At 37.6% G+C, this 19930-nt stretch overlaps 1 protein-coding gene and 1 pseudogene across 3 annotated transcripts; one reads left to right on the forward strand and one right to left on the reverse strand.

The window, feature by feature from the left end:
• Nucleotides 1-2430: 2430 nt before the first annotated feature.
• LOC127648138 (heat shock 70 kDa protein-like) lies at nt 2431-6796 on the reverse strand (annotated as a pseudogene).
• Nucleotides 6797-7715: 919 nt separating this feature from the next.
• Nucleotides 7716-15423, forward strand: LOC127648461 (coenzyme Q-binding protein COQ10 homolog, mitochondrial-like). Of its 3 annotated transcripts, none has more exons than XM_052133142.1 (6): nt 7716-7864; nt 8492-11183; nt 12340-12492; nt 12659-12851; nt 13487-13588; nt 14374-15423. In XM_052133142.1, exons 2-6 carry the CDS (start codon nt 11086-11088, stop codon nt 14530-14532), a joined length of 705 nt encoding a protein of 234 aa, XP_051989102.1. In that variant the 5' UTR covers nt 7716-7864; nt 8492-11085; the 3' UTR covers nt 14533-15423. The 3 variants fall into 3 exon arrangements, with proteins under 3 accessions (XP_051989102.1, XP_051989099.1, XP_051989101.1); XM_052133139.1 differs by lacking the exon at nt 7716-7864 and adding an exon at nt 8041-8186; XM_052133141.1 differs by lacking the exon at nt 7716-7864 and adding an exon at nt 8042-8228.
• The last annotated feature ends 4507 nt before the right edge of the window (nt 15424-19930 follow it).

Consider the following 19930-nt stretch of genomic DNA (forward strand, 5'->3'; position numbering starts at 1 on the left):
AAACAAAAATGTTTTTATTTACTATAAATGCATGAAGCATGCGAATCACCAAAAACAAAAGAAGAATGTGGAAGTCAAAGTGGAGATAATAAAAAATAACTTATTATTTACTAATTTTCTCAACTTGACCTATCATATCATTTCTGAAGACATGGATTTAAACACTGGAGTCTTATGGATTACTTTTATACTGCCTTTATGTGCTTTGTGGACCTTTAAAGTTCTGGCTACCATTCACTTGCATTGTGAGGACCTACAGAGCTGAAATGTAGGCCTACTTCTAAAAATCTTTATTTCTGTTTAGCAGAAGAAAGAAAGTCACACACATATTGGATGGCATGAGGGTGAGTAAATGATGAAAGAATAAAACAAAATGTAACTATTCCTTCAAGCGACACTTAAATATGTATGTATGAAATTAACTGAATAGATAAAATATCAAACAAAATGGCATCTGCAAACCAATGATGCTAGACCTTTTCTCAGAATGAACTTAAATAATTTTTGTGATTATTAGTGGATGCATGAAGCAAATTTCCCTCAGTTTCACACAAATGTCCTAGCATAGTAACCAGAAGAAAGGATCATCTTTAATCCCGCTCAACTTTTGATAAGGGACTTTTATTGTTCTTCCCTTCTTGAGGCTGTTCTTTTTAACTGGCGTGCTTGGCCCCAAAAGGGAAGGCCCCAGCATGCCAGGGACATCGATTTAAACCTAAGATGGAGAGAAGTAATGTGAGTAAGAGGGGCTGAAAAGAAATACTTCACACGTGGTAGCCTCACACGCTTCCTAACACTCACACACATGCACATGTGGCTGGCTGCAGTCACAGAAGAGAAGCATACACCTAATGCCAACATAATCACCCTGATCAACATCTTAAATCAGTGCGCATTATAAATCATCAGCAACTGTTACAATGACAGTAGTTTGATTGTGGATTGTGTTATTGATGACTAAAACTACTGACTAATATCCTCTATTAATCTATTATTGGTAATAGATACGCAAGTTATGTAGCCTAATAACTTTTGCTTCAGTTAAATTAAAGGAATGTTCCGGGTTCAATGCAATTTAAGCTCAACTCACAGCATTTGTGGCATTTTGTTGATGATAACCACAAAAATTAATTCTGACTCATCCCTCCTTTTATATGAAAAAAAGCAAAAGTCAAGGTTACAGTGAGGAACTTATGATGTAAGAGAATGGGGCCAATTTTGTTAATTATTTTTCTTATGTAATGTGTGTATTATTTGAGCTGTAAAGTTGTTTAAATTGTTGTTTTTGCGTGGACTACTGTTCTAGGCAGATTAACTTTTACTTATTAATCACATATTTTATGTAGTCATGGAATCAAAGTTGTAAAATCGGATGTAACTTTACACATGAATGGTTAGTAAGTGATTTTATCAAAGTAAAATCACGATAACACGCATAATGTTTGTTTGTCAGCCTCAAATGACACTAGATGTTCACAATTAATGTATTTCACTCATAAGCATATATATATATATATATATATATATATATATATATATATATATATATATATATATTTTATTATTCAAATGGTTTGCATACTAAACAAAACAATTTCATAAAAAGATAAAGTTATTTTCTACAATGGTGGGCAGCACCCCTCTCTTGTTTTAGCCTTGGGCATGTATTCAAGGTCAAATTCATTTACAATAAACCATGCAGAAAAGATAATTCCTTGACATTATCTGACACTTGATCAGTGAAGTACGATATGAGGACCAAAGTAGGGGTCACGCCCTGTACTCCAATCTTATCTTCTTATCTTATGGTGTTTTGTGTTTGGAAATCTCTCCTGACACTCAATATGACTTTAACAACCGCATATGATACTGTGTGTTTAGCTCCAGATGAATTGCATTGTAATCATCTTATGCCATGTACAGTGTGTGTGTGCATGGAATTAAGTGTTTATGTGAGTGTGTGGTCCATATAACGAAGCCAACTTATTAGTGTTGGAGAAGTGTTGGGATGGGGTGTCTGATTATCTAAAGCCCAGGAAGATATGTGTCACGATCTCTTGTTGCTGTACTTAAGCCAGGGCTCAATAAATTAGACCTTTCAAGACACAGAAGTTAGTAATTTGTTTTAAACAGGAAGGACATGCTGACCTCTACTGTATATGTCAGGAACTACTATATAAATGCAAACTAGGATTTTATCCCCAAGTCACAGTGCTACTGCACCTTCTATCTAAAAGTTACCATCTATACATTCTGAAGTATATCTTATGTGCTATTGTGTAGCATCTACTGTTTTTATCATTATTTGAGGGGAAAAATCAAATAAATGTACATATTTTTCATTGCTGTAGTATTAATTACTATATTTTCTTATTGAAGACTACAAAAACCCACTTTAAAATTAATATTCACATTTTACCACAACAATTATCAGACTTTCTCTAGTTCTTTCTGCTGATGTTCGTATTCTTCCCTCTCAGCCAGCTGGTTTGTCTCTAGATGACCTGGTTGCACCTTTCAATAACTTTCTTCTTGTCATCTTTGCTGATCTTGCCTTTCAGGTTCTCATCCTCCACACTGTTCTTCATGTTGAACGCGTAAGACTCCAGGGAGTTCTTGGCAGCAATCTTCTCTCTCTGGAGATGATCTTCTGCTTTGTACTTGTCTGCTTCCTGCTCCATCCTCTCAATCTCCTCCGAGCTCAGTCTGCCCTTGTCATTGGTGATGGTGATCTTGTTCTCTTTGCCGGTGCGTTTGTCCACCGCTGACACATTCAGGATTCCATTGGCATCAATGTCAAAGGTCACTTCAATCTGGGGGACTCCACGAGGTGCGGGTGGGATTCCCGAGAGCTCAAACTTCCCCAACAGGTTGTTGTCTTTTGTCATGGCTCTCTCTCCCTCATACACCTGAATCAGGACACCGGGCTGGTTGTCTGAGTAGGTGGTGAATGTCTGGGTCTGTTTGATGGGAATGGTGGTGTTGCGTTTGATGAGGGCAGTCATAACTCCACCAGCTGTCTTGATGCCCAGGATTAATGTCAAAATTCAAATTCTAAATTAATTCAAAACAATGAATCTGAGGGTTGTCCATCTTGGCATCTCTCAAGGCTTTCTCTACAGGCTCAAGTGTTCCCCAAAAGAGGTCTGAGCACATTTCTTCAAAGCACGCTCTGGTGATGGATGTGTAGATGTCAATGATCTCATACAGGCAATGGAACTCAATGCTGGCCTCAGAATTGGAGGAAAGGGTTCTCTTGGCTCTCTCACAAGCTGCACACAGCCTCTTCAATGCCCTCTTGTTCTTACTGCTGTCCTTATTTAGATTTTTCTTGTGTTTCCTCTTTACACTTTTTTTTTTTTTTTAAGTTGAAAGTTATATAAAAACTGATTAGTAAACTAAGAGCTATAAGGCAAAACTATTAAGTTATGGTTTTGGTTTGTAATATTTCGCACAGAAGGCGTGTTAGTTGTAGGTGATGGTTGCTTTTGAAAGTGAATCAACGTGGCAATTTACTGGATGCTGGCATTACACCAAAGATCTTACTTTACCTTGTCAATTCAAAATAAAAACAATATTTTTTACTCCAAAAATCTAAATACTTTACTGTGTCCACAGATCCCCCATTAACAAATAGACATAAAAAAAACTTTTAACATGAAAAAAATTCAACATGAATGTCACAGATCACTATTTAAAAAAAAAAAGATAATTTAATCTACAAACTGTTTGGATGGAATAAATCACACAAATGTTGATATTCAGATGAAATATTAAATAAAGGTGAATACTACATGCAAAAATCTCATTAACCACCCTTTTAGTGGATACTTTCACTCATGGGTTAAAATAATCATAGATAACAATGAAAAGTGAATTTCTACAATGCCACTGGTGACTGAAATCTATTGCGTTTGAATGATGCTGCATCCACACCACTAGGTGTCAGTGTAAATCCAAGATATATACTCCTATTTTGAATAGTCCTATTTTTCAGAATAATTCAGACTAACTTTAAGCAGATAATAGGACACATAGTACATATGCTTTTGACTGAATTAACTGGTTGCTGTAGAGTTAAGTGCTCTTCTGTTCTTTCTGTCTCGCTCATCTTTCTGTTCATGAATCACTGAATTCAGATAAAAATCTCAGAGGATGCTTCTGCAGTTAGTGGGGGTGCTCTAGTAGTTAAAGAGAAAATGCATTAAAGCACCAACATTATTTATGGTGCTTTTAAATCACAGCACAATGTGTTATCATTACTGTTTTCTCTCAACCTCCCAGCAACCTCAGAAGATGATTTTGTTTACAAGGCAGTAAGACAGCTCTCTCCCTTTCCTCTGCAGCTGCAGGGCAAAAGAGTGTGAATCCAGAATGTTTACCCCGAAATGTCCTTGTGATAGTGGAGAAAGTTAAAACACCTACTGAAATCTGAGGCACAGCAGTTAGAATGGCCAGTTAACCTCTCAGCGTTCATCTCTTTGGTGCTGTTGTGGACCGTTGTTTTATTGCCCCAATGGTGCAAAAGTTTCTCATCACTGGGTGCTCTCCAGGGATTGGACTCAGCCTTGCTGTGCAACTTGCATCAAATCCTTCCAAAGTGTATAAAGATAACTGATATGACAATGCATTAGAGATTAGAGAAAATTAGAGAATACAATTCCATGTTTGTCTAAAAATTGCTTAAGTGTCCTTTATATGTATAGTTATGTTATTCCTTGTTTAAAAGTTATGTAATATTAATTGATATTGATGTTGTCATTAAGTCTGCTAAGACTAGCTGTCTGTGCTTGATACTAAGAGGAACATTACCGAGCACAGAGACAACATATTGGGTAAAAGTGAGAGACAAGGAGGAGGACAGACAGATAGATCAAAATCAAAATGGAAATAAAGAGAAAAAAGAGATTATCCTCTTTAAAGTGGGACAATGGGAATAATTAGCTCCCCCTTGCTCGAGGAGGAGAATTCTGCTGCTAGATCCATCTTAGGGCTGTTCTTCTGTGACGAGGCAGGCGAGGAATGAGGATCTATACATAGCTTTATTAAAATAAACACAAAAGCTCAGAATAACACCAAACACAGGGAACCTGGCACAGAGCATAACAAAACATGCAAGAACTGACACAGGAAACAGGGAAACCAAGGGCTTAAATACACAAGGGAACAAACAAGGGAACGAGTAACACCTGGGGAAACAATCTAAACTAACAGGAACTAAACAAGACTTTCAATATAAAAGTACAAAAACAAAAAACAAGGAATATGACACTCAGTATATTCAAGCAATGAACCAGCTCTTCTCTCCACCCTGCACAGATGCACAGATATGATGCTAATACACCATGTAGTAATATTGTCAATAGCCTTATATAATCATACATTTACAAAATGTAGTATTGACAGTTTACTGTATCATGTGTTTGAACTGGACTAAAAATGCTTATAGTGGCAGACCTGGTGAAAAAACGGTTTTCGAAATTAAGGCTTTGGTATTTGATCTACTGTTCTGTGTTGCTATTTCTCATGTTTGAACTCTGTGCAGATATTCAAGGACTGTCTGTGCCATCCAACCCCATCAGTGTTTCACATTTTTGTTTACTAAGAGAACAGAGAGTACTGAGCACACTGAGTCTTATCAAGGTCATTATTTTGCTCTACTGAGTGTCTTATGTGAAGACACTGAACCTGAAAAAGCCACTAGCAGAAGTCACTGATGTCTGACTTGGTTTAACGCATTTACTGTAAAACACGTTGTCTTATACAGTATATACAGGGGGTTTCTTCAACCTCAGGCACTTTTTTAGTACTCTCTTTCTAAAGTCTAATTAGTTTATTACATTTTTCTACAATGTTTAAGTGTATGTAAATACCCCACAGTAAATGTAACTTCTGTCATTTTATTTTAATATTTTCAACACATTCTGAATGGTTTAATAGAATTAAGTGGAGGAAATTATTTTTTTTAAATAGAATGACTGACTCCTTTCTCTTGCTAAGGCTAATGTCATATCTAACATTTTATGTATCTTGTATATAAATACACAACTATGTGTTTTTATGCTTTTTAAACAATTTGGTAAAATTACAGCTTGATTGGAAATGACGGTCAATAAAAATAAGTGGTCACTAATGTTTACCTTAAATTTGTATTGTTTCCTTCAAACATTATTGGTCTCATATTTCATTTAAATTCATTATATTACTCACACTTTTGTTGACTTAGTAAACAAGTATACTAACTTTTTAAACATATTTTCATTCTTTTTTTTTTTTTTTTACAATTTTAAACATGTAATAGTTTGTATTTTTATCCTGTATTTTCACAGTTCATCATTAAAAGTCTGGGAATGGGAAAATGCTGAAACTGTCAAATCTATACAAAAAACATCCCATTACTCCCAGATCATCTCCTGGTGGTGGGGTAGCGGGTAGAGAAGTCTCCCTTGCCACCCCAAGCAGCTGGACCCCCTGGAATGTCAGTTGCCTCTCGTTCTCGCTCTCCCATCAAGACACTCCTCCTTTCCCATCAAGACAAACCATACAAGTAGGGAAATACATGTCCGGTCTCAAGGAGGTAATAGCAGTCTCAAAAGGATATTTTAGTTGCTGGCGAAAGTCGACCATCATTGACTAATCACTTCCATGTACCAGGATTTACCTTTTCTCCCTCCGTGCCGTGCGGCACCTCTCTTTTAACAAACTCAATGTACTTCCTCTGAGGAGCATGATGGCATGTATTGGCCTTTATTCTACACACCTCTACAGAACCTGATAATGCCGCCACCTGTACCATCCTTGTGCCAAGGCGGTCTTGCACCCAGCCAAAATGTGCTGCAGATTTGCTCTTGGGGCATCGCTTTGGGGACAACACTCCTCTTTATATATCATTTCAAATATACCAATATGTACCATGGAGACTGATTATCCTAAATCAATCATTGATTTAGGATCCATTTTCCAGGCTGGTGTTAAAAGGGTCCGTTAGGACGAGCTGCTGTCCTAGCAGAGAATGTTATTTGCATTTTCATGAGGTGACATCTCACAAAATGTAATAGAGTTATTACCATATCTTTGTATTGTTATATCAGTCAGCAAAAAAGTTCCCTGAAGGAACTAGAGATCATTGATACAGTGATGTATCTCTATAACATGTACACATTGACGTCCAAATTTGTGTAGGTAAAATTGGTCTATGTTACAGTGTTCTTACTGTGGACTGTGTCCGGTCTTAGGCACTCTAATCAGAAACTGTTTAGTGGGATAAGATCTAACATGAGAGATCGGTTTTGGAAGACAGTCACATAAACAACTTAAGTCACTTAATGCATGGATCAGTCATTGCAATGCATATGGGACTACTATATTGCCATGGGTTAGTTTAAAATTACAGCTTGACACTTTTAAGGTAAAAAAACAACTCAAATTCAATAAAGGAAATCCCGCACAAAGACTATGTACAGTACAGATGTCAGATCTAAACTTAGAGCCAATGTACTTGTGCAAAATTAACCCATACTGTAATGCAGCTGTGTATGCTTTCAAGCCAATGACTTATAACAAGTGTGTAGGGCACTCAATGCCAGCATACCTCTCTATATCACATGCACTGTTCCTCTCTGCACTAAGTAAGCTGATAGTATAAAGTACAGATGTGTCATTGACCGTGACTATATATGTGTTTGCCATGCTAATTTTGTGGACCACAGCTCCAACTCATCTGCAGTTTTGGACTTTGATCTCAGTGAGGCAGGGGTGGATCTACCGGCGGGGTGGCATAGGGTAGCAAATGCCACCCTAAGGAAAAGTAATGCAACCCCATCTGCCATTCCAACATAAGCATCCAAATGTTTTAAATATAAACGTAAGTATATTATAGATGATGTTGACATTGTGTAGTGGTTTATTCATGTCAGACTGCCTAAACTCTCACCAAACGCACAAGTGACTACAGACTCATAGCATGATTGATTACAGCAGCGACCAATGCCGTGATTGTTTACAGCAGCAGCAGCGGCCAATCACAACATCAATCAATTGTCTATCTACTATTGCAGCACTTGTACAGTGTTTGGGCTCTTGTGGGTTGATTAGCATATTTCCTCAATAACAATGACTACATGGACAAATACATGGAAAAAAAGATGATTATTAGATACATTGCCGTCAGTTATGGGCTGAGACAGGTGAGATGTGTCCTCACCACTTTTTGAAATAGTTTTCATCAGGTATGTATATTATCCAGATGGAACATTGTCAGTTATTGACCAGGAGTTTCTATTTCATCTGTGTGTGTTTTGACTGGTGATCTGGTGAGTTGTTTTGAATGTAATGATGTGTTCGTTGCAGCTGTTATCAGTGTCGTTTAGTGCTGGGAGTTTTTCCGCAGCTTGCGCTCTTTTCTGTGTCCCCCACTGTGATGAATTTCTTGGCCATTTTGAGTGTGTGTTTATTTTTTGTCTTTCTCTCCTTCTATCTTAATCGCTCTCAGGTGTGGGGCATTCTGGTGAGCTGATGTTGATGGGGCGCACCGGTGCGCAGTGTGTTTCCTCCCTATATGACCCCTATATACGAGTGTTTCATGGCAGCGGACATGGCAAATGACTTATTCCAGCCGTTACAAAGACGATAGGCCTACAGGACTTTATTAGCAGAATTACATGGGAATTGCATGCATTTTCCATCCATGTGTACATTTAACACAATAAAAATAATTGGCCTGGATAAGGTGGTGACATTTAGTCCAGATTGCCAGTTCTATATGTGAAGCATAGAAACATTTAGAATTTGTATATGTGTTTAATAGACAATGTCTTGGTGCTCTAATGATATACATTTTGCTACTTATTTTTAATTATGCAAAAAAAATAGCAAATTCATGGACATTTGTAATGTGATAGTGACCCCAATGAATGAACTAGTACTTGTTGCAATGAAGCTTGGTACCTTGATCCATAAGAACTATGCATGGGCGCTTGCTTTGTTGCGGTCACCCCTCATAGTCTGCAAGCCACCCCCTTGCCACTCCATAAAAAAATTCTAGATCCACCCCTGCAGTGAGGGACCTAATTTTTTCCATCAAGACTGTCATTCTTACAATGTCATGGCTGTAGACCTAGTTATTACACAACAGAAATGATAAGCTAACCGTTTTCCCATGTACGGCCCAGTAAAGTTGCCCTTTGCCATCCTTTTATGAATGAAAAGTTGAAATGAATGCACCCCTGTGACATCATCTAAATCCCACCTACTGATGTGCCTTATGTCACAGTCAGTGCCCTACTGGATAATTGCTGTTCCCAGACTTTAACCTTTTTATGGGTTAACAAAATGTTGGGTCAGGCTCAGATATAAGCACATGATTCCTCCTTTATTTTAAGCATGTATCACAGTTCAGATATTTGTTGTCCTTGTTGCCATTGTTCTTGACATGCTGGGTAGTAATGGATTATCAGGATTATGTAATCAGATGATTACATATAAATCAGGTAAAGGGTAATAAGTATAATTGTTCATAAGTTATGAATCCCTCTAATTCTTCTTTTGATTTGTGACAGTGATTCAAAAATATAACTAGTCTGATCTGTTACCACAAATGAAAGGTAATGCAAACATTGCAGGAATCAGAACATTTTAGTGCTTTTTTATTTATCTCAGAATTAGACAAATAGCAAGTAACACACACACACACACACACATCATATTGATTCTCATATTTTGATCCATTCAAGAGATAGTTAACCCAAACTGAAAACTGTATCATTATTTTCTCACCCTCATGCCATCTCAGATGTGTATGACTTTCTTTCTTCTGCAAAACGCAAACAAAGAGTTTAAAAATAAGAAGAATATCTCAGCTCTGCAATTGATGCAATGCAACTGAATGGTGGCAAGAACTCCAAAGCTAAAAAAAGCACATAAAGGCAGCATAAAAGTAATCCATAAGACTAGTGGTTAAATCCAAGTCTTCAGAAGTGATATGATAGGTGTGGGTGAGAAACAGAGCAATGTTTGAATCCTTTTTTTTTTTTTTACTATAAATCTCCACTTTACTTCCCCATTCTTCTTTTGTTTTTTGGTGATTTGCATTATTTGTGCAAATCACCAACTAGTAGTCTTGGCTGGTCAGAGGTGAAGATCTATAGTACTACAATTTTAGTCATGTAATTTTAACTCAGTACCAGATTACAATTCAGAAGTAAACTATCCAGTACAGTTGAACGGTTAAGTGTAATGTTTTTTTGTGAAGCATTTGAATTGTTATATTAACAAACAATACACATATATAGGCTACACCACATCAGATAACTGATGCCATTAGTCTTGAAACTAAGAAACTGATATGCTAAAGGACCTATAATGTAACATAAATAACTTTTTTAATCTTCAAAGACCCATATAGCCAACTCAAGAGCAATATATGAATAGTTTTTGGAAGGAAAGCTGTTGTTGTTGGATGCAATTTAGACTTCACTAAATCTCTCTACAAAGACCTGAAGCGCATGATTTCTCCTTGTTCTAGTCTAAAGTGAAAGCCCTGAAGGTGTGACCACTGTACTAAGTGCATTCATGATGATTAAGTTTCCTGAAAATATATGCTCCCTATCAGGATGTGCTACCAACTATTCCCATAGTTTTAGGGTTGGGGTTAGGTCTTACAGCCTCACACCATATCACACTATCTGATAGTTATGCTGGTAGCACAACCTGATGGGTATTATCTGCCTGACAAGAAGTGTTACCTTTTTAACATATTTCATGCTGTTGTAGTAGCCTAGATAGCCTACAGACAGGTTCTCCCGTTACTCCCGACATGTGCTACCCATGATTTAACTTCCCATAACACTGCTTTTTACTGCTGGTAGCATCCTGAGCAGGTAGCACAGATTGTCAATCACCTGCCTGGAGCCGGTGTTGTCAACTCCACCCCTCTTTTATTGCGTCACTCAGTAAGTTTCTGTGTACCGCTTCACTATCGGCCGCAGTTCCCGCGGAGCCCCCGGTTGCACATATTAAAACAGATACCATCGTGAAGGGCACTTTGGAATACCTTCAGCTGGTTTACAAGCTCTGAAAAAAGCACCTATGGCAAAGAAGGCTACATCGCTTTTTCTCCGGGCTCTGGAGATCTCAGAAGGACAGTCGTGTAATGTCTTGAGGAGAAACTCAAATTCGACAATCAGGTAAGAACGCATCACTCGACCCATGTGAACGAAACAGTGACGATTTTCCTTCATGAAAGATAATTTGCTTGTTGGTAAAGTCTATTAGGCCTATAATTTGTATGTTTTTTTTTTTTAGTTTTGATCAAATAAGTCAGCCAATTAGCGAATGTTACGTTTTAGCCTACCATATGTTTTTAGCATTTAAAAATAGAATTAATAAGTTCCACTGCACTGATTATAAGAATGTATCATATCTGAGCAAACGTCCAATAATCTGTCAAATTAATTGTTAGTTAATAAAAAAAAAATACTTTTGGTTTCAGTTGCTATTTGATTCAAATCTGTGTCCGGTGTTTATGTAATGGGTTGTAATTGTGAAAACCTGTGGAATTTGGCGACTATGTAAGTAATTGTTTGGGAATTGTTAAACAAAGCAGAAAAGCAGCTGGTGCTGAAATAAAATAAATCACAGGAGTGTGAGAACTCACGATGGGGGGCGAACTAAGCACACATTTCCCCCCAGAGTGTTTAAACACTTTTGCTGGTTTACTATAACTTACCACTTTACAATAGCATAAACTGCTCGTTGGAAAATTTGTTTTGTATTTTGAGGCTTTGAAGGATTTTTCAAGACTGAAAATAATGAAAGCGAATGCGCGTTGGAGGCCGCTCACACCGTCCGCGCTGTCTTCAGACGATTTTATAAGTAAACATGCGCAATACAGACGTCTTTTAAACGCAATGTCAAGTTAAAAAGAACTTCAATTTTTAAAAGTGCGTTTCGAGACACCTTTGTTCTGTGCCATTCGTTGCGCTGCTGCTAGCGTTTTTTAAGCGCATGAACAGTTTGAACGGCCCCTTAGTGCCTCGTTTGAATAATGCAGTTCCAGTGAGCGCCAGTTGGCCGTGTGCCATACAGCTGTGTACAATGGCATGGCCTGTAGACTACTGATCGACTCCTCTTCACTACTTACTAGAACCGACGTCATGTTACCGGGTCAACTCAGAAAGTTCAAAAAACACTGCGTCATTGTATTTGTATTGCACGCATGTGACAATACACATGTTGCAACCCTTAGAGACACACAACAAAACTCTAGTAGCCTAGTAACATTCAGTTCTACTGCTATTGAAAAATTACTCAGTTAAATGAATAACTAAACTTCTTTTTCAGGCATCTGAGCTCATGCGGCATCCTTGCTACAAGAGGAGGGAGCTTACCTCCCCATTCAGCATCTTGTCAGGTTGTGCCTGCGCGGAGCTTCATTAATTTATCAGCCAGTCACATAACACGGAGAATGGCGTATTCAGAGAGCCGGACCCTGAGGTACACATGCACAACACACACACACACACACACACACACACACACACACACACACACACACACACACACACACACATTAAGATCAGGTGATAAAGTAACCATTCACACTCTTCTATCAAAATCTTTGGTAACTGCTGAATAAACTGAAGCTTTTCCCCTCCCTCAGTTACTCACCTGAGCAGATGTACAACGTTGTTGCCAATGTGGGCCAGTACCAGCAGTTTGTGCCTTGGTGCAAGAAGTCAAAGGTCACGAGGGGTAGGAACGGGGACATGCAAGCTCAACTTGAAATTGGGTTCCCGCCCGTAGTTGAACGCTACACCTCTGAGGTCACGGTTATCCCAAACCACCAAGTCAGAGTGAGTATACAAACCAGTCAGAAATGAGGTAAAGACGTTTCAGTTATGAATATACTGGGAAATTTGATCCTTACCATAAAGCAATTTCTTCATATTAAAAGAATATTCCGGGTTCAATAAAAGTTAAGCTCAATCGACAGCACTTGTTGCGTAATGTTGATACCACAAAAAATTATTTAGATTTATCCCTCCTTTTATTTAAAAAAAAATAAATAAATAGAGCAAACATCTGGGTTACAGTGAAGCACTTACAAGTGAATTGGGCCAATTTTGAAATGCTACTTAAAATAAAACGAAAGTATAGTCACATAATGTAAACAATATTCATGTAAACTTAATATATAGCTTCACATTTCTGCCTTTAAACCCACCACAAATTGGCCCAATTAACTTCCATTATAAGTGCCTCACTGTAACCTTCATTTTCACTTTTTTAAAGAATAGAACTGATGAGTGGAAATAATTTTTGTGGTACATTTTGTCAACATTATGCCACAAATGCTGTTGATTGAGCTTAACCCGGAATATTGCTTTAATTGGTACTGTGATTGTGGCAACAGAACATAGGAAAGAGCCTTGATGTGTCAGATTATGGCAAAGTGTACTGTCTGTCTAAATGTGTACTTGTATTTCAGGCAGTATGTACAGATGGCACACTCTTCAGTCACCTTGAGACATTGTGGCGATTCACTCCTGGGGCTACAGGCCAAGATGATACCTGCAATGTGGAGTTTTTTGTAAGTAGTGTAATTTACACTTGAACAGCACATTCCCTTAGAAGGAAATTATTTGTAACACTAATGAACCTTTTTGTCGAAGAGTGTAGATACAGAGACACAAGTAGTTATGTATGCAAGGTTCAAGACTTTGCACTCTTTTACAATCTACATTCTTTGGTTTGACACTTGTTAAACTCCTGTCCCTTGCTCCTCTTTGATTGTTTAATCCCATAATTCCTGTTCAAAATGAGTACAGGTATTAGACCAGATTAGTGGCTATTTTTACCACATGTGGTTTGCCTTCCTTAAATGGCCAATGACAGAGACATGATAAATATTCCAGAGCTGGAGGACACTCCACAACCTGGTGTGTGAAGATAATTCAACAAGCTGCATCCAAACTTTTAAACAATAAAAAAAATAAAAGGAATTGTTCACCCTCATGCTGTTCCAAACTCGTATGAGTTCTTTTTAAAGTGGAACACAAAAGGAAGTTGTTTTCAGAATATCCCAGCCCCTCTTTTTAGTACAATGGCAGTGGATAGCGATCCCACAGTAAAGCTTCAAAAAGGAAAAGTATCATAAAAGTTTGGTGAGGAACAACACAAAATCTAAGTAATTATTCAGTGATAATCTTGTGCATTCATAAGCATGAGAGATGCTCATTCACTAGAGAACTTGCATTGTTTAATCCTGCAGTAAAGCTATTTGTCTGATACATTCTTTTAAATAATTAGTGAAGTTTACACTTTTGGTAGAAATTTATGCTAATTTAATCAATGTCACTGTCTTCTCTACTCTAGGTGTCATTCGAGTTTAAATCGTTGCTCCACTCACAATTAGCAACAGTATTTTTCGACGAGGTGGTCAAACAGATGGTTAATGCTTTTGAGAAACGCGCAGCTAAACTCTACGGCACCAGCGTTCATCGATTGCAGACCCCATTCAGAAGATTATCCTGAGAACATTTCAGAATTGTTTTAAGTGGACATAAAGAGTAAAGAACACATGCATTGTTATAATGTGTCAGCTCTGGAGAAGAACAACTCATCTTATTTTGATCCAGTTTCTTGGATTTTGGATTGTTAATAACAGCACCTACTGTATACTAGTTGCTGAAACAAGAACACGTTTGTAAATATATATTTATTCAAATCATTAGATATATAATTTATTGACATGAATGTGAATATCATTTGATATTTATGAATGCAGAATGCAAGGAGAAAAATGAATGCAGTGAATAGATTCAAGTGTTTGATATTTCTGTGGAATATATATATTTACGATGATTATGTTCACATGCTTGACCACAGGAGGTGAAAAAAAATCTGCTTAATTATTGTTGAATGCACTTTTTCCACACTTTTAATAAAGAAAATAATGTATTTTCTTAATCTGCTGTCCTTGCTGCCATCAAAAGGTTGCTTTGAAATGACTTCTCAGCACCTCACGTATCAAAAGTTAAGCCCTTCAAAGATCTACCTCTGGGTTACAAAAATTAACCTTGACCTTTTTAAGGTTAACCTGGGTTGCACATTATCATTTTTATCCACTTCTTTTTTGCTGTGGGTTAATTAAAAACCTAATTTGCCTCTGCCAGCATTTGCAATAATGTATGATCTACTTCAAACTGATCTTAGAATTCATACAATGCCATATTTTTGCATAAATCCCAATGTTTACATATATAAGAAGACCTCAAGACATGACTTAACAGGTATGCAGCACTTCCTGTTCTTGCCTATGTTTTGTACTTTAATTCTGTTAAAATCACTGGCCAATATATCTGCAATGTGATTTTCAATCAGTTGATAAATTCTTTAATCATGCAGAAACTCTGCCTGAAATAAATCTAATCTTCAGCAATCTTCAGACAAGTCTATTTTATGTGCCAAAGGGGTGCAAATACTTGATTGCACATTATAATGGCGTTACGTTTCTCAGCCTCACAGTATCAAGTTCAGAGTTTAGTGAGAAATCTTGAAGATGTTCCAAGAATCTCACATGTTTTCATGATCACTTACATAAGCTCTGAATGCCCAACAAAGACCACACCCCTGTTTAAACGGACAAGTCCTCCATTTCCTTCAACTTAATAAACAATCACAGATGAGCTGAGAGCAACTCCTAAACTTACGACTTGTGAAAATATGCACAGTGGTTTACATGTCCCCTACACCCTCAATGCAGGTGCATCCAACAAGATCCAGACTGGCAGGTTGCTGTTCTATAAATCAATCGGTTGACCAGACGTCACTTTGCAACGTATGCATTTTGCATTTCAAGGTATATCCTGCCATGTGCCCTGGAGTCACACAGTTCGTCACAAAGGAGAGCACCATAATCTTCAAATGTATCTTTATATACAGTATGCATTTAATGCACACACCTTACTCATACAACTGTACATATGCACATAGACTAAAATACATTCCTACTTATCCCACGGTCACTATCTTCTTTATTTTATATTTAATTGTATTTAAGTATACATGAACTGCTGTTCCCTTCTTATACTTAATATATTCCTTATTTAATGCCTGTCCATTGTCAGCAACAGCAAAGTCAACTTGCATGTAAGAAACCTATTCTTATTCAGAAATCCCTTTGAAAAAATGACCATAAACAAAATCTACAAGTTTTGTTAGCAACATATTCTTTTGCTTTTCAACATTGATTCACAGGGGCTTTGGGTCTTCCATAATGTAGCACCCTGGATTGCTGTCTGGCACAGATTGCAGAGGAATTTAGTCACACGATAGCTGAGCTTGGAAGTTCAGGCTGGCATCTCTTTAATTGATGCTATTTCTGTTTAGTCAAAGGGCTCTGACATAGTAACTGGAATAAGTGAATCCTCCACTACTGCTAAAATAATACTGGGTACAGTATGGCCTTGCACATTTAATTAATGATCACTTCCAAATAACTGCTTTTATTTCAGCTACCTGAATAAATACATAAATAGATTTCTACATTTTAAATTAAAATTATATACATTAAGATATTATTCATATGTGCAGAACTATGTGCATCTGTACAGCCACAAATCTAGGGAGTTTCTAAAATCATGTTAACAAGTACAGTTTAACATTGATTTTAACGCTTATTGACTGACCCAATTCACTTTCATCTTACTGTATTTTTTTTAAATTTTTTTAAAGATGGACACATTTTTTGTGGTAATCTACATTATACCACAAATGCTGTTGATTGAGCTGAACTTATATTGAACCTGTAACATTCTTTTAAGGTTTAGATTAAGATTCAACTTTGTCTTGTGCAGTGTACAGAGCCAATGAAATGCAGTTGTTTTCACATATCCCAACTAAGCTGGGGTCAGAGCACAGGGTCAGCCATGAAACAGCGCCCCTTGAGCAGATAGGGTCAAGGGCCTTGCTCAAGGGCGCCAAAAGTGTTATCTTTGTGGTGCTGGGGGCTTGAACTCCGACCTTTCGGTCAGTAATCTAGAGCCTTAACCACTGAGCCACCACTTCCCTTATAAGGCTTCCATTGAACAGAGTTATTAGATGCATTAGAAACTTTTTGATTTTTGAAGCCAATTGTCAAAATAAATCTGTCATGTTAATGGATAATGTTTTTAACTTAAAAAGAAAAATACTTTAGTAATTGTTTTAGCATTGATTTAAAAAAGGACTTAAATATATGTTATGTATTCATAGCTAAGAGGAACAAACTTTGCCGACACATTCCAGTGTAGTTGCAGACGTTGCAGTTGCAGAACACCCAAGCAATGTCTTGCAGCATCTGTTCTTATTTTGGGCTTGTCCTGGGGTATACTCCGGGTTAGTTGTAGGTTGGTGGTGTACCCGGATACTGTGACATGCAAGGACAGATGCATGGTCTGCATGTCTCTCCCTGCTTTGAACAGAGTCATCTTTCTGACCTGCTGGGTCATACGATACATGCACCTAAACTTTTACCAGTATCTAATTACATAGTGGTATAGAATAGCACAAGGAATAAATTTTACTGCAAAAATGTAAGTGAATTTGGTCACAGAATGCACCCGAAAACAGTGGTTTATGGTGCAGGTTTTGCTGACATGACTATGACATGGGTTGGTGTGGAAGTCATCCCTCCTCAAAGCACAAATCTACTTCTGCTGTTTCAGGTCTAATCACAGCTAATTATAACAGTCTATTGAAGTCTGAGACCAGTGAAAATGCTTTTATTTTTCATATTTCTATTTTAATTATACTGTGCGCACACACACACACGCGCACAGCACACACACACACACTTAAAACCACCTGCCTGACATTGTGTAGGTCCCCCTCGTGCCGCCAAAACAGCTCTAACTCGCATCTCAGAATAGAACTCTCTACAGTATAGAGTATATATCGAAGTATATCATATCAGAGCAGTTATCTGTGTTACCGTAGACTTTGTCAGTTCAAACTAGTCTAGCCATTTTCTGTTGACCTCTCTCATCAACAAAGCGCTTCCGTTCACAGAACTGCCATTCATTGGATGTTTTTTTAATTATTATATTGCACCATTCTGAGTAAATTCTAGAGACTCAAACCAGCCCATCTGGCACCAACAATCATGTCACAGTCTAAATCAGAGATCATTTTTTCCCCCATTCTGATGGTTGATGTGAACATTAACTGAAGCTCCTAACATTGTGAGATGGTTCACATCCTTGACTAAAGGGGGTGAAAAAAAACAATCTGCCTAAATTATTGTTGAATGCAATTTTTCCACACTTGTAACAAAGAAAATAATATATTTTCTTAATCTTCTGTCATTGCTGTCCTTGCTGCAATCAAAAAAGTATTTGAAATGACTTATCACCTCACTTATCAAAAGTTAAGCCTTTCAAAGATATACCTCGGTGTTACAAAAATGATTAAAAACCTATTTTTAAATCTGTATCTGCATGATTTTATGCACTGCTGCCACATGATTGGCTGATTAGATAAATCACAAGGATGTTTGTTGGTGCCAGACAGGTTGGTTTGCGTATTTCTGTAACTGCTGATCTCCTGGGATTTTCACACACAACAGTCTCAAGAATTAATGGTGCCAAAAACAAAAAAACATCCAGTGATGTGGCAGTTCTGAGGATTGAAACACTATGTTGATGAGAGAGGTCAACAGAGAATGGCCAGACGGTTTCAAACTGACAAAATCTATGGTTACTCAGATAACCGCTCAGTACAATTGTGGTGAGAAGAATAGCATCTCAGAATGCCATTCTGAGATGCAGGTCGATGCTGTTTTGGCGGCACGAGGAGGACCTACACAATATTAGGCAAGTGGTTTTAATGTAGCCCATCGGTGCACGCATGCACGTTAGGCTAGTGTACTTAACGTACATCAGTAAGTCAGACCAGTCTATAAAAAGTTTGTCAGGAACAGTCAGGCCAGTCTACATAATGTACGTCAGGAACAGTTTATGTCAGGAACAGTCAGGCTAGTCTAAATAAAATGTATGTCAGGAACAGTCAGGCCAGTCTAAATAAAATGTATGTCAGGAACAGTCAGGCCAGTCTAAATAAAATGTATGTCAGGAACAGTCAGGCCAGTCTAAATAAAATGTATGTCAGGAACAGTCAGGCCAGTCTACATAATGTATGCCAGGAACAGTCAGGCCAGTCTACATAATGTATGCCAGGAACAGTCAGGTCAGTCTACATAATGTATGCCAGGAACAGTCAGGCCAGTCTACATAATGTATGCCAGGAACAGTCAGGTCAGTCTACATAATGTATGTCAGGAACAGTCAGGCCAGTCTACATAATGTACGTCGGGAACAGTCAGGCTAGTCTACATTATGTACATCAGGCTTGTCTACATAATGCACGTCAGGAAGAGTTAGGCCAGTCTACACAAAGTATGTCAGTCTAACCAAGTTGCACTCTCCCTTAAGTTTTCTTAGGTCTAAATATATATCTCTTCATTGGTTTGGATGGCAACAGTCATGTGGTCCAATTAAACACCCCAAAAATTTGCCAAACTTAATTTGAACACAACATTTTTACTTACCGATATAATTTGAAAAGGACTTCATGTCTTTTCTAGACAGCTATTCTTCAATCAGTACTTCTGGTGGTCTGTAACAAATTGTGGGGCCAAGTGTTTCTGGAGGGCCTCTGTATTTGCATTTTAGCACAGTGCCATCTACTGGGCAGTTTCTTTAAACACAATACTTTTTTAAACATCAATTTCAAGTCCTCCTCACCAATGTTCACAAAGTAACTACTCTTTAATGTCTTTATTAATTTAGAATTATTGCATGAAGCAATAGACATCTGATTAATCTGCTTTAGACTTTAGTTTAACAGTCATCAAAGTTGAGCTTATGTGTGATAAAAAAAACAACACCACAAG

The sequence above is a fragment of the Xyrauchen texanus genome, chromosome 8 (genome assembly GCF_025860055.1).
Source record: "Xyrauchen texanus isolate HMW12.3.18 chromosome 8, RBS_HiC_50CHRs, whole genome shotgun sequence".
Lineage (NCBI taxonomy): Eukaryota > Metazoa > Chordata > Actinopteri > Cypriniformes > Catostomidae > Xyrauchen > Xyrauchen texanus.

What these genes read in the sequence shown, in the direction of transcription:
- LOC127648461 (XM_052133142.1), top strand. Translation starts at nt 11,086, where the DNA reads ATGGCAAAGAAGGCTACATCGCTTTTTCTCCGGGCTCTGGAGATCTCA. An exon ending in AACTCAAATTCGACAATCAG is followed by an intron (nt 11,184 to 12,339) that starts GTAAGAACGCAT and finishes CTTCTTTTTCAG; the next exon opens with GCATCTGAGCTCATGCGGCA. An exon ending in CCTGCAATGTGGAGTTTTTT is followed by an intron (nt 13,589 to 14,373) that starts GTAAGTAGTGTA and finishes TCTCTACTCTAG; the next exon opens with GTGTCATTCGAGTTTAAATC.